Here is a 14,315-nt window from a genome sequence, read left to right as displayed (position 1 = left end):
ACACACACACACACTCCTGTGTTACCGCCCTAAAGGTTTGCATTATTGATGGCGCTCTCCTCCAGGTGTCCAGTTACACTCCGCCTTTCTTGCAGCGTTACCTGCGGGGCGCAGTGGGGATGCACGCCACCTTCATGGTTGCTGAGAGAGGCTCCCAACACAACAATAGATTGGATGTGAACTGCACATAAGATGGCAGTAGGGCAGGGTTTTGCAAACTTTTTTGAGCAAAGGCATATTTTTGCATTGAAAAAATGCGGAGGCAGACCAGCAGCAGAAATCATTAAACAAAAGGAAACTCAGTTGACAGTAAAAAGTGGTCGTGGCGATTGTTGGATATGACTTTAAAGCATAAGCAAGCATGCAGGACTATAGCTCTTGTCTCAAAGTAGGTGTACTGTCACCACCTGTCACATCACACCCTGATGCATCTGCACTTTTTTGCTCTTTTCCTGTGTGTAGTCTTTTACTTCTTGTCTTGCGCTCCTGTTTTGTTGCCTTTTTCTCTTTTTTTTGGTATTTTCCTGTAGCAGTTTCATGTCTTTTTTTGAGCGATATTCCCCGCATCTACTTTGTTTTAGCGATCAAGAATATTTCGGTTGTTTTTATCCTTCTTTGTGGGGACATTGTTGATTGTCATGTCATGTTCGGATGTACTTTGTGGACGCCGTCTTTGCTCCACAGAAAGTCTTTGCTGTCGTCCAGCATTCTGTTTTTGTTTACTTTGTCGCCAGTTCAGTTTTAGTTTCATTCTGCATAGCCTTCCCTAAGCTTCAATGCCGTTTCTTAGGGGCACTCACCTTTTGTTTATTTTTGATTTAAGCATTAGACACCTTTTTACCTGCACCCTGCCTCCCGCTGTTTCCAACATCTACAAATCAATTAGCTAGTGGCTGCCACCTACTGATATGGAAGAGTATTACAGGGTTACTCTGCCGAGCTCTAGACAGCAGCAACACTCAACAACAACACATCATTTGCAGACTATATTCACTAGGGGTGTAACAGTACACAGACATTTTGCTTCGGTACGTACCTCGGTTTAGAGGTCACAGTCCGGTTCATTTTCTGTACAGTAAGAAAACAACAAAATATACATTTTTTGGTTATTTATTCACCAAATTTATAAACAATGACATAACATGCATATACACACAGGTTCCATTGCCAGGGTTAATGTGGTCAACATATATAAAGTAAAAACTAAATAAGATAAGGCTCAGAATGGTTTCTTATACAAAACCTTTCTACATATAAAGTGCTTTTTTTGATTGATTTATTGATTGAGACTTTTATTAGTGTTGTCGTAACCCCCCCAGCCTGGCTAAATTGGCAGTAAGAGGATATATGGGCTTATTGTTCTTCCACCATAGAAGTGGGTCAAAATCTAGTTTTTAATGCAATACAGCAACCCCTTGCGACCCCAAACGGGACAAGCGGTAAAAAACGGATGGATGGATGGATGGTCTTAAATCTGCTGCTACAAAAACATTTGTTATTGCTTCAGCCCTGCCTGACTTGTCGATGAGAGGCTGTTTTAACGCGGTGGTGCTGCTTCGAAGGGGTTAGCATGTTTGACGTGGTGGCAGAAGCCTACCCCACTGCTGCTGAACAATGTCAGAAAACCTCTGTCCTCCATTGTTGTATCGCACCGTGCAGCCAAAGTATTCCCAAAGGTGCGATGTGAACGAGGCAGGAGGGTCTTCCAGCTCTGGCTTTTACATGTTGTCCTAGCCCGGTCGCTGCTAGCCTGCCCTGTGTTGTGCCTCACTCTGCATTGTTTACACAACCTGCAGTGAGCTAACTAATATGTCCGTGTGGAAACTCGTTCTGTACACCGCCGAACCGAACCGAAACCCCCGTACCGAAACAGTTCAATACAAATACACGTACCGTTACACCCCTAATATTTACTGCTTTGCAAAAAATATTTTGAACCCAAATAGGTGAAACTGGATAATCTCCCACGGCACACCAGACTGTATCTCACAGCACACTAGTGTGCCGCGGTACATTGGCTGAGAAGCACTGCCCTATGGAACAATACTTTGTTACTGGATGTCTAACATTATTGGACTTCAACTGTGGCTCATCAGGTGAACGTGGAGCGCCGCTTGTTCAGTTTCAGGCTGGGCGACCCGCGGGCCAGAATGAACTGGGTCCATGTTGACAACCTGGTTCTGGCCCACACGCTCGCTGCTGAGGCGCTCACCCTGAAGAAGAACTGTATCGCTGTGAGTCTATACAAATACTCTACAAGTCTGCCTTTCAAAGTCCCTGATGGGACGCCATTGGAACATCAACTATTGTTTATTATACATATTTTATTGTACTTTATTATACCATACCTTATTGTACTGTATGGATTCATATATTGTACTGTATTTAGATGTAAGATGTAGTATGATACCATGTTGTACTGTGTCACTTTGTGGTATCATATTACACAGTATCATAGTATAATATGCCATATTATACTGTACCCAATCATACTGTACGACATAGTATTATGTTATTTGTCACATTGCTGTATTGTATCGAACCGTATCGCATAGCACATTATGATTTACATTATTGTTTATTGTATGATATCATATTATATTGAACAGTAATGTATCATGCCATTTTGTACCTATTGTATAATACGGTATTGTGTTTCGTCATACAGTATTCTATGATATCGTACTGTATTATAAAAGCCAAAAGCAGTGAAGTTGTCACCTTGTGTAAATGCTAAATAAAAAGAGAATACAACGAATCCTTTTCAACTTATATTCAATTAAAATGACTGCAAAGACAAGATATTTCATCTTCACACTGAGAAACTTCATTTTTTTTGCAAATCATCATGAACTCTAAAGGCTTAGTGTCCACATGCGTGGACAGCACCTTGTAGCTCTTAGTTCCAAACTGGTGTACACTACTGAATTGGGGTCTTATGGACACTTATGTGGACACTTATACTGCCATCTAGTGGTGTCAGAAGAGTATAACATACAATGGAAGTTGGGAAGAAAGTGTAAAAATAAGAGTTAGCGTGTCACTACACATGACGTACACTTTTGTGTACTTATGGACTAAGTACATCATATCAAAAGATGATTCTTAGTTTTGATTCTGATTAGCGTCCAATAAGCATAAATAGTAAAGAGAAATTAGCTTTATCAACAATGTATGAAAAATGGAAAAAGATGAAGGGAAAAAATATAAAAGATATATTTTTGTTTTAATATAGTTTCTGTAGGAGGACAAACATGACACAAAGCTCCCTAATTGTTATAAAGCACACTGTTTATATTAAACATGCTTCACTGATTCCAGTATTTGGCGAGCGCCGTTTTGTCCTACTCATTTTGGCGGTCCTTGAACTCACCCTAGTTTGTTTACATGTATAACTTTCTCCGACTTTCTAAGACGTGTTTTATGCCACTTCTTTTTCTGTCTCATTTTGTCCACCAAACTTTTAATGTTGTGCATGAATGCACAAAGGTGAGTTTTGTTGATGTTATTGACTTGTGTGGAGTGCTAATCAGACATATTTGGTCACTGCAAGCTAATCGATGCTAACATGCTATTTAGGCTAGCTATATGTACATATTGCATCATTATGTCTCATTTGTAGCTATATTTGAGCTTATTTAGTTTCCTTTATGTCCTCTTAATTCAATTTATATCTCATGACACACTATCTGTATGTAATATGGCTTTTAAATTTTTGCGGCTCCAGACGGATTTGTTTTTGTATTTTTGGTCCAATATGGCTCTTTCAACATTTTGAGTTGCCGACCCCTGATAAAGATCATATTCTAGCCTTACTACATCTTAATTGCCGTTGCAGTTTTTTATGTTTTTTCTTGCAGAGTGGGCAGACTTACTTCATCAACGACGGACTTTCTGTGAATCTCTTCGAGTGGCTAACGCCTCTGGTGAGATATTAGAATTAATGGAAGAGCATGTTTTGCTATTTGAAAGTTGGATATGTGTCTCTTGGAGTTCTTCCCAGATAGAACGTGACCCCCTGCTGTTTGCATTTCTGCCAAACATTCGCAATCCTTATGTGAGACAAGCATGAAGGTTTTTCCAGCGAGGGGATGTTCCCGCGTCTCAAGAGGTAGCTTCTGTAGCCAAGGGTCAGACCGCCCAGGTGTGGTCCCTGTTGGTCTTGGGAGACCCGACCAGGGATTATAGAAGCCCTCGGACAACGTAGCTCCGAGGATCCATTGGACACACAAAGTCCTCCGTGGATGGATCACAATGTTCGCTATTTCCTTCAGCAACAACTATTAATCATGAGGGCCAACAAAGACTACTGTGGGAGAAATTAGGATTCCTTCATCATCCATCTATCTTCTTCCACTCATCCAGGGTCGGGTTGCGGGGACAGCAGCCTAAGCAGGGAAGCCCAGACTTCCCCGTGTGTCCTGGGTCTTCCCCGTGGTCTCCTACTGGTCGGACATGCCCTAAACACCTCCTTAGGGAGGCGTTTGGGTGGCATCCTGACCAGATGCCTCCGGCTGTACTTTGAGTTCCCCCCGGATGGCACAGCTTCTCACCCTATCTCTAAGGGAGAGACCCCTTTGGCTACTCATTTGGGCCGCTTGTACCCATGACCTTGTTCTATCGGTCATGACCCAAAGCTCATGACCATAGGTGAGGATGGGAACGTAGATCGATTGGTAAATATAGAGCTTTGCCTTCCGGCTCAGCTCCTTCTTCACCACAATGGATCGATACAGCGTCCGCATTACTGAAGACGCCGCACCGATCCGCCTGTCCATCTCACCATCCACTCTTCCCTCACTCGTGAACAAGACTCCTAGGTACTTGAACTCCTCCACTTGGGGCAGGGTCTCCTCCCCAACCCGGAGATGGCACTCCACCCTTTTCCGGGCGAGAACCATGGACTCGGATTTGGAGGTGCTGATTCTCATCCCAGTCGCTTCACACTCGGCCATGAACCGATCCAGTGAGAGCTGAAGATCCCGGCCAGATGAAGCCATCAGGACCACATCATCTGCAAAAAGCAGAGACCTAATCCCACGGTCACCAAACCAGAACCCCTCAACGCCTTGACTGCGCCTAGAAATTCTGTCCATAAAAGTTATGAACAGAATGGGTGACAAAGGACAGCCTTGGTGGAGTCCAACCCTCACTGGAAATGTGTCCGACTTACTGCCAGCAATGCGGACCAAGTTCTGGCACTGATCATACAGGGAGTGGACCGCCACAATAAGACAGTCCGGTACCCCATATTAATATAAATTATGATCCAGAACCTTATAATTTAGAGCCTGAATATTCCTAGGACTATTGCTGAGTACTAAACAGGAAATAGAAACTACAAACATAAAACAATCACTTACAGAACAATGTCTGCTCGCACTGGGATGTCGCCTGATGGGATGTTGATATCTTCCCATGTCCTTCTCGCCGTCTTCAGGTCTAAGTTGAACGTCTAAGTTGTCTTACTTAGTTTGTGGCAACAACTTTTCTCTGTGAGAGACGTGATCTATGGTCTAGAAATATATATCTAATAACAATATTCTAATATAGTCTAATAACAATACTCATCTCAGGAGATGTAAATGAAGTATGTTTGGATGTTTTTAAATACTTTTATGGGATTGTTCACTTGCTCAATATTAGCAGTTAGAGTGCATAGAAAAAGAAAGACATTTTAGTTCTTGTCTTACACAAGACTTGGGATTGATAGGAACAATTGAAGTTCTCACACTATTATCTTAGATCCACTATGGACTGGACTCTCACTATTATGTTAGATCCACTATGGACTGGACTCTCACACTATTATGTTAGATCCACTATGGACTGGACTCTCACTATTATGTTAGATCCACTATGGACTGGACTCTCACTATTATGTTAGATCCACTATGGACTGGACTCTCACTATTATGTTAGATCCACTATGGACTGGACTCTCACACTATTATGTTAGATCCACTATGGACTGGACTCTCACTATTATGTTAGATCCACTATGGACTGGACTCTCACACTATTATGTTAGATCCACTATGGACTGGACTCTCACACTATTATGTTAGATCCACTATGGACTGGACTCTCACACTATTATGTTAGATCCACTATGGACTGGACTCTCACTATTATGTTAGATCCACTATGGACTGGACTCTCACTATTATGTTAGATCCACTATGGACTGGACTCTCACTATTATGTTAGATCCACTATGGACTGGACTCTCACTATTATGTTAGATCCACTATGGACTGGACTCTCACTATTATGTTAGATCCACTATGGACTGGACTCTCACTATTATGCTAGATCCACTGGACGTCCATTACATCGGTCTTCAGGATTGGGTGTCCCCACATCTGCAGTCCCCTCCAAGGTTCCTCATTGTCATCCCATTGGGTTGAGTTTTTCCTTGCCCTGATGTGGGATCTGAGCGGAGGATGTGGTTGTGGTTTGTGCAGCCCTTTGAGACACTGGTGATTTTGGGCCATATAAGTAAACACTGACTGACTGATCGAAGCTCCCATGTTGAATTGCAGCAGAGATGAAACTTCCCGTCTTCTTCACAGTTTGAGAAGTTGGGCTCCAGCAGGCCGCTGATAAAGTTGCCAGTGGGTGTGCTCTACTCAGCAGGTACACATCACATCTCTTTTCAACTCCTTCATTTTTGGCAATATGCTGGTTTTATCAACATGTGTTCATGCCACGTTCTTCTTTTTTTTGCAGCCATCCTGGTGGAATATTTGCACCTATTCCTTCGACCTGTGGTAGAAGTGCCTCTCCTGCTCACCAGAAGTGAGGTCACTATGTCTTTTTTTGCACTATTTCACATTGGCAAAGATTTGAACTCCAGAAAGGGAACTTTTCCCTGCCTTTCGGGCCTTTCTTAGCACATGTTTCACTGCAGCAGAAGTGTCAGGTTCAAACACCGATGACATCTATTAAACAGACAAGAAGCAAGGAATCATGCAGAGACAGAGTTCAATTTGGCTCATGAGGAGAGACGTGTTGGGCTGCACACTCAGTTACAGTGCCAACTTACGCTCTAAGGTCCAGTCCTACGTGCTCCTCTATTTATTGGAGAGGTCCCTGTTACATCACTGAGGCTGCTTCTGAAGGAAGGGGGGTCATTTCAGCAGCCCCAGTTAGACACAATATAGGATTATTCCGAAATGCAAATGTGCTGACACTTGTGATATCGCCCTGTCTCTGATACGAGACGATTCGCAATCCAAGATTGCAAGTTGTCCCTTTTGCACAGATAGAAAAGCACAACTTCAGCACAATTGATAACAACTATAGTAACGGCCTTTAAGCATAAGTTTTGTGTGATAACATAATTATTCTAACAAGAACTCAGGCGTGTTCTTTAGAGTTAGCAAACTCATAGACACTTCAGTAGGTACACATGGGGTTGACACTGGCATTGTTTCTAATTGGGATTCAGTTCCTCTCAAATAGTGGACTAGCCCTACAAGCAACTACTACAGCAGTGTTTTTCAACCTTTTTTGGCTTGAAAAAAAGCGGCGCTGCACCAGCAACAGAAATTGTTTAAAAAGTAAACTCAGTTGGCAGTAAAAAAAGTGATTGTGGCAATTGTTGGATATGACTTTAACGCATGGGTGTCAAACTCTGGCCCGCCGTGTAATTTAATTTGGCCCTTGAGGCAATATCAAATTAGCATTAGAGCTGCCCCGCCTGTGTTATAGAGCGTCGGTGCCGCTGTAACACCACATTCACCGCTAATAATCATACTTGCCAACCCTCTTAATTTTCCCGGTAGACTCCCGAAGTTCAGTGCCCCTCCCGAAAATCTCCCGGGGCAACCATTCTCCCGAATTTCTACCGATTTCCACCTGGACAACAATATTGGGGGCGTGCCTTAAAGGCACTGCCTTTAGCGTTCTCTACAACCTGTCGTCACGTCCACTTTTCCTCCATACTAACAGCGTGTCACATAATATTTGTGGCTTTTACACACACACACACACACACACACACACACACACACACACACACGCACAAGTGAATGCAATGCATACTTTGTCAACAGCCATACAGGTCACACTGAGGGTGGCCGTATAAACAACTTTAGCACTGTTACAAATGTGCGCCACACTGTGAACCTACACCAAACAAGAAAGACAAACACATTTCAGGTGAACATCTCCACCGTAACACAACGGAACAAATACCCAGAACCCCTTGCAGCACTAACTCTTCCGGGAAACTTCCAGCAAACTGACCAATAATTAACGTTTTATTCATGCATTTTCTCTGGCTACTTCAAGGCTTGAATCTTTGGTTCATTCATTATTGTTATTTTATTTTCAAATGTATTATTAGCCTGTGGAATTTTTTTTAGATTTACCTCAGAAGATTGCAAATAGAAAAAAAAGGCTAACATTTCAATTTTATTTGACATGCCATTGATATTTTTTTAATTATTATTATTATTATTATTATTTGAAACTGGATTTTGCATGTCACTAAAGATATATAAGCCTTGCTTGTTCAATATTTAATGCAAAACTTGTTTGAGTCCCTAAAAAGGTTAATTTGTTCAACCTTGGCCCGCGGCTTTGTTCCGTTTAAAATTTTGGGCCACTCTGTATTTGAGTTTGACACCCCTGCTTTAAAGCATAAGCAAGCTTGCATGACTATAGCTCTTGTCTCAAAGTAGGTGTACTGTCACCACCTGTCACATCACACCCTGACGCATTTGCACTTTTACTTCTTGTCTTGCGCTCCTATTTTGGTGGCTTTTCTTCTTGTTTTGGTATTTTCCTGTAGCAGTTTCATGTCTTCCTTAGCCTCTTAAGACCTAAGCTGTTTGTTTACATGCTTTTTTAATTTCTCTTTGCTATTTGGGCTCATTGGACCCTAATTACAATAAAAACTAAGAATCATCTTTTGAGATGATGTACTTAGTCCATAAGTACACAAACGTGTACTTCATGTTTAGTGACGTGCTAATTCTTATTTTTACACTTTTTTTTTTCCAAATTCCATTGTATGTTATACTCTTCTGACACCACCAGGTGGCAGTATAATTGATCACATAAGACCCCAATTCAGTAGTGTACACCATTTTGGAAATAAGAGCTAAAAGGTGCTGTCCACGCATGTGGACACTAAGCTTTTAGAAGTTTTTAAAGCAATATTTTGCGTACCTACTTTGTTTTAGCAATCCAGAATATTTCAGTTGTTTTTTATCCTTCTTTGTGGGGACATTGTTGATTGTCATGTCATGTTGGGATGTACTTTGTGGACGCCATCTTTGCTCCACAGTAAGTCTTTGCTGTCGTCCAGCATTCTGTTTTGTTGTCTTTGTAGCCAGTTCAGTTTTACTTTCATTCTGCATAGCCTTCCCTAAGCTTTAATGCCTTTTCTTGTTTTTTTTCCATTTAGAAATAAACAAACCTTTTGTTTATTTTTGGTTTAAGCATTAGACACCTTTTTACCTGCACCCTGCCTCCCGCTGTTTGTGACATCGACATAGCAATTAGCTAGCGGCTGCCACCTACTGATATGAAAGAGTATTACAGGGTTACTCTGCCAGACACTTGACAACAACACATCACTGCTTTACACAAAAAAGGGTTCATGTCCCACAACACACCAGACAATCTCACAGCTGATCCTCAAAAGTGAAAACATCAGCTTGGTATTGCAACACTTGTTGGATTGTGCAGCTAATCAGATGATTGTGCTGCTTGAAAGTGTACCTGGGGCCATGGGGCCGTGTCACATTGCATGTTTCATCCTAAGTCTCGATGAAGACAGACTCCATTAGGACTTTTTCCCTCCTCAGCACTCTGAATTATGCAAAAGCTCCTTTCACACACTCACCAGAAAACATCACTCACTTCAAGTCTTTCTCCTTGACAAGCAAATTGTGTTTGCAGCATCTTCAGTCCCAGCCTGACACACATCACCTGTGTCTCTTCTTCTTTGTGTCCAGGTGAGGAACATATCAGTGAGCCACACCTTTAAGATAGACAAGGCCAGACGAGAGCTGGGCTACAGTCCCCGGTCCTACAGCCTGGTAGACTCTGTGGACCAGTACCTCCAATCCCAAAAAGCTGGCGGGAAGACCCCCCGGCTGCACGGGCCCCCTGTGGTGCTGCTGCTGCTGGCTTTCAGCTTCATGCTGGTCCTCTTGTTGAGCTGCGTCCAGAGCCGCCTCCTGGCGTGAACACTCTTATGTGGCCGGCCCTAGGGCCACACCCCACTTAGTACACAGGTGGGAGCTCAACATGTGTTCCTAATCCCCTTTTCACACCACATCAAGCCCACAGTCTTACACACCTCAAAAGCAGTGAAGTTGTCACCTTGTGTAAATGCTAAATAAGAAGAGAATTCAACAAATCCTTTTCAACTTATATTCTTATTTTCTGCAAATAATCATGAAGTTAGAATGTAATGGCAGCAACACATTGCAAAGACGGCATTTTTACCAGTGTGTTACATGGCCTTTCCTTTGAACAACACTCAGTGCAGGTTTGGGAAGTGAGGAGACACATTTTTGAAGTGGAATTCTTTCCCATTCTTGCTTGATGTACAGCTTAAGTTGTTCAACAGTCTCCTGCCTCATATTTTAGCCTGCACACATTTTCAATGTCTGGACTACAGGCAGGCCAGTCTAGTACCTGCACTCTCTCACTATGAAGCCACGCTGTTGTAACACCTGGCTTGGCATTGTCTTGCTGGAATAAGCAGGGGCGTCCATGATAACAACATATGTTGCTCCAAAAGCTGTATGTACCTTTCAGCTTTAATGGTGCCTTCACAGATGTGTAAGTTAGTCATGTCTTGGCCACTAATACACCCCCATACCATCACACATGCTGCCTAGAACACTTTCACCCTACAACAATCACTAATACACCCCCATACCATCACACATGCTGCCTAGAACACTTTCACCCTACAACAATCACTAATACACCCCCATACCATCACACATGCTGCCTAGAACACTTTCACCCTACAACAATCACTAATACACCCCCATACCATCACACATGCTGCCTAGAACACTTTCACCCTACAACAATCACTAATACACCCCCATACTATCACACATGCTGCCTAGAACACTTTCACCCTACAACAATCACTAATACACCCCCATACCATCACACATGCTGCCTAGAACACTTTCACCCTACAACAATCACTAATACACCCCCATACCATCACACATGCTGCCTAGAACACTTTCACCCTACAACAATCACTAATACACCCCCATACCATCACACATGCTGCCTAGAACACTTTCACCCTACAACAACCCCTATGGTTATTTTTCTCTTTAGCCCGGAGGACACAACATCCACAGTTTCCAAAAACAATTTAAAAAGTGGACTGGTCAGACCACAGAACACTTTTCCACTTTGCATCAGTCCATCTTGGATAAACTCGGGCCCAGAGAAGCCGGCTGCATTTCTGGGTGTTGTTGATAAATGGCTTTGGCTTTGCATAGTAGAGTTTTAACTTGCGCTTATAGTTGTAGCGACCAACTGTAGTTACTGACAGTGGTTTTCTGAAGTGTTCCTGAGCCCATGTGGTGATATCCTTTACACACTCATGTTTGTTAGCGCCTGAGGGATGCAAGGTGTGTAATATCATGGCTTACATGCAGTGATTTCTCCACATTCTCAGAACCTTTTGATGATTTTCTGGAATGTATACGTGAAATCCTTAAATTCCTTGCAATAGCTGCTTGAAAAATGTTGTTTTTAATTTGCTCATGCATTTGTTGACAAATGGTGACCGTCGCCTCATCCTTGTTTGTGAATGAGTGAGCATTTCATGGAAGCTGCTTTTATAGCCAATCATGGCACCCACCTGTTCCCAATTAGCCTATTCACCTGTGGGATGTGTTTGAAATAAGGGTTTGATGAGCATTCCTCAACTTTCTCACTCTTTTTTGCCACTTGTGCCAGCTTTTTTGAAATATGTTGCAGTCATCCAATTCCAAATGAGCTAATATTTGCAAAAAATGAAGTTTGTCAGTGTGAAGATGAAATATCTTGTCTTTGCAGTCTATTCAATTGAATATAAGTTGAAAAGGATTTGTTGTATTCTCTTTTTATTTAACATTTACACAAGGTGACAACTTCACTGCTTTTGGCTTTTTTACATTTCTAAAATTCTTCCTGATTTTTATTTTTTATTTTATGCAGTTATTGTGTTTGAGATGCTGTGCAGGTACCTAATAAAGTGTCCGTTGATTGTGACATGACTGCTGTGCAAAAAAAAAAAAGGATATGCTAAACCTTTTTTTTTTTTTTTTGAATAATGCTTCTGGTTTTAGGGGACGGGCGTTGTGAATAAATAGAATCTTATCTTAATGAATCTATCAGATGTGTTTATTCTAATATTGCGACTACTTTTCACTTCTTTAGATTCTAATTGTGTTTTTATTGCTTTTGTACACACACACATATATATATATATATATGTAGTTTTTTTTTTTTTTTCCCCAACAAGAATAAAAGATGTGTTTCTGAGAAGTCATCCTCCAGCCTTCCTGTAATGTGGGATTAGTTGAGGTTTGTCCAATGAAACAAGAACTCCTAACTTTCATTATGTTCACAAGACCAGTAAGTTGTTAATTTTCTGTCGTGATTTTAAAGTAGCAGTCGAGCGGAAAAACAAGTTGCCTCTTTAGTGCAGCTATTGTGGTAATAATCCGATGTATGACACTTGGAGACTTCCGAAGTTTGCCGAATAAATAGACACGATGGAAAGTATCACGGAGATTGCCGAGTCGTGACGAGAGCTATTGCGGAAACCAGTCACGTGGGTGTGTGACGTCACGCTGGGACCGGAAGAAAATGCCTGGGTGCGTTTCCACAAACCACCAGAGGGGGGCGCGCCTGCACCGTGAGTCTTCTCAATGACGTCAGGTAGTTTGTAGGCGTGGCATGAACACCTGGCGACATTCTCCCTCTGGCAGGTGTACGCAATCATGACGCAGCAGGCTAAGAAACAAGTTTGTGTGACTCATTACCCACAAATGTGCACCTTTTTGAGGCTTTCTTCACAGGTGTGGTTCCTCATGTTGTCCGCTAGTAGTAACTCTGTTTTTGTTGTGTTAACGGGACAAACGGTAGAAAGATGAGACGTCTTCGCTCAGGAGTTTGCTTGCTTTTAGTCAAAATGAAGGAATGTGACATAAAGCTTGTGGCAGCGGTGGGATTCGAACCCACGCCATCGAAATGACTGGAGCCTAAATCCAGCGCCTTAGACCACTCGGCCACGCTACCTTAATGACGGCGAGTATTGCAGTTATAATCTATCTACCTTATTGTTGTTTTTTGTGTTTCTCCTGTAACATTTGTGTCCATCTTGTCCGAAAGAAGGTTGGTGGGTCACTGAGACGATGACGACATGCAGTATGTTCCACTTCATCACAAAGGTGAGGAAGTGCAGCAAGAATTGTGATTATTGCTGTGAGCATTGATTGATTGATTGATACTTTTATTAGTAGATTGCACAGTTCAGTACATATTCCCTACAATTGACCACTAAATGGTAACACCCCAATAAGTTTTTCAACTTGTTTAAGTCGGGGTCCACCTTCATCAATTCATGGTCAACACATGAATTGTTTCTGTAAAGTTCACAGCAAACAAGCGCCAGGACTGCAAAACTACAGTTTGCTCAATTTTTATATTCTTTATTGCAGGTTTCTGTATTTGTAAAGTCCATCAGCTGATAGGCTCCACCCCCAAGCTGTTCTGTAATAGTAATATCCATCAGCTGATAGGCTCCACCCCCAAGCTGTTCTGTAATAGTAATATCCATCAACTGATAGGCTCCACCCCCAAGCTGTTCTGTAATAGTAGTCCATTGGCTGATAGGCTCCACCCCCAAACTGTTCTGTAATAGTAATATCCATCAGCTGATAGGCTCCACCCCCAAGCTGTTCTGTAATAGTAATATCCATCAGATGATAGGCTCCACCCCCAAGCTGTTCTGTAATAGTAGTCCATTGGCTGATAGGCTCCTCCACCCCCAAAGTGTCCTGTAATAGTAATATCCATCAGCTGATAGGCTCCACCCCCAAGCTGTTCCTAATAGTAAAGTCCATCTGCTGATAGGCTCCACCCCCAAGCTGTTCCTAATAGTAAAGTCCATCTGCTGATAGGCTCCACCCCCAAGCTGTTCCTAATAGTAATCTCCATCAGCTCATTGGCTCCACCCCAAGCTGTTCTGTAATAGTAGTCCATCAGCTGATAGGCTCCACCCCCAAGCTGTTCTGTAATAGTAGTCCATCAGCTGATAGGCTCCA

General features: G+C 42.3%; 1 protein-coding gene and 1 non-coding gene across 2 annotated transcripts in view; one reads left to right on the top strand and one right to left on the bottom strand.

Moving 5' to 3' along the window:
- Window positions 1-10,955, top strand: part of sdr42e2 (short chain dehydrogenase/reductase family 42E, member 2) — a 30,614-nt gene extending 19,659 nt beyond the window's left edge. The window contains exons 7-11 of the mRNA XM_061884699.1: window positions 2,097-2,234; window positions 3,861-3,926; window positions 6,576-6,639; window positions 6,733-6,806; window positions 9,972-10,955. Coding sequence (XP_061740683.1) covers window positions 2,097-2,234; window positions 3,861-3,926; window positions 6,576-6,639; window positions 6,733-6,806; window positions 9,972-10,205 — 576 coding nt within the window. The 3' untranslated portion in view covers window positions 10,206-10,955. The remainder of the gene's footprint in view (window positions 1-2,096; window positions 2,235-3,860; window positions 3,927-6,575; window positions 6,640-6,732; window positions 6,807-9,971) is intronic.
- A 2,250-nt stretch (window positions 10,956-13,205) lies between these two features.
- Window positions 13,206-13,287, bottom strand: trnal-uag (transfer RNA leucine (anticodon UAG)). Its single transcript has one exon. It is a non-coding gene; the product is annotated as a tRNA-Leu (tRNA).
- Between the last annotated feature and the right edge of the window lie 1,028 nt (window positions 13,288-14,315).

Source organism: Nerophis ophidion, linkage group LG23 (assembly GCF_033978795.1).
Source record: "Nerophis ophidion isolate RoL-2023_Sa linkage group LG23, RoL_Noph_v1.0, whole genome shotgun sequence".
In the NCBI taxonomy this organism is placed as follows: Eukaryota; Metazoa; Chordata; class Actinopteri; order Syngnathiformes; family Syngnathidae; genus Nerophis; species Nerophis ophidion.
Note: the sequence above shows the minus strand (reverse complement) of the source record. Positions and strands in the feature narration are given on the sequence as shown.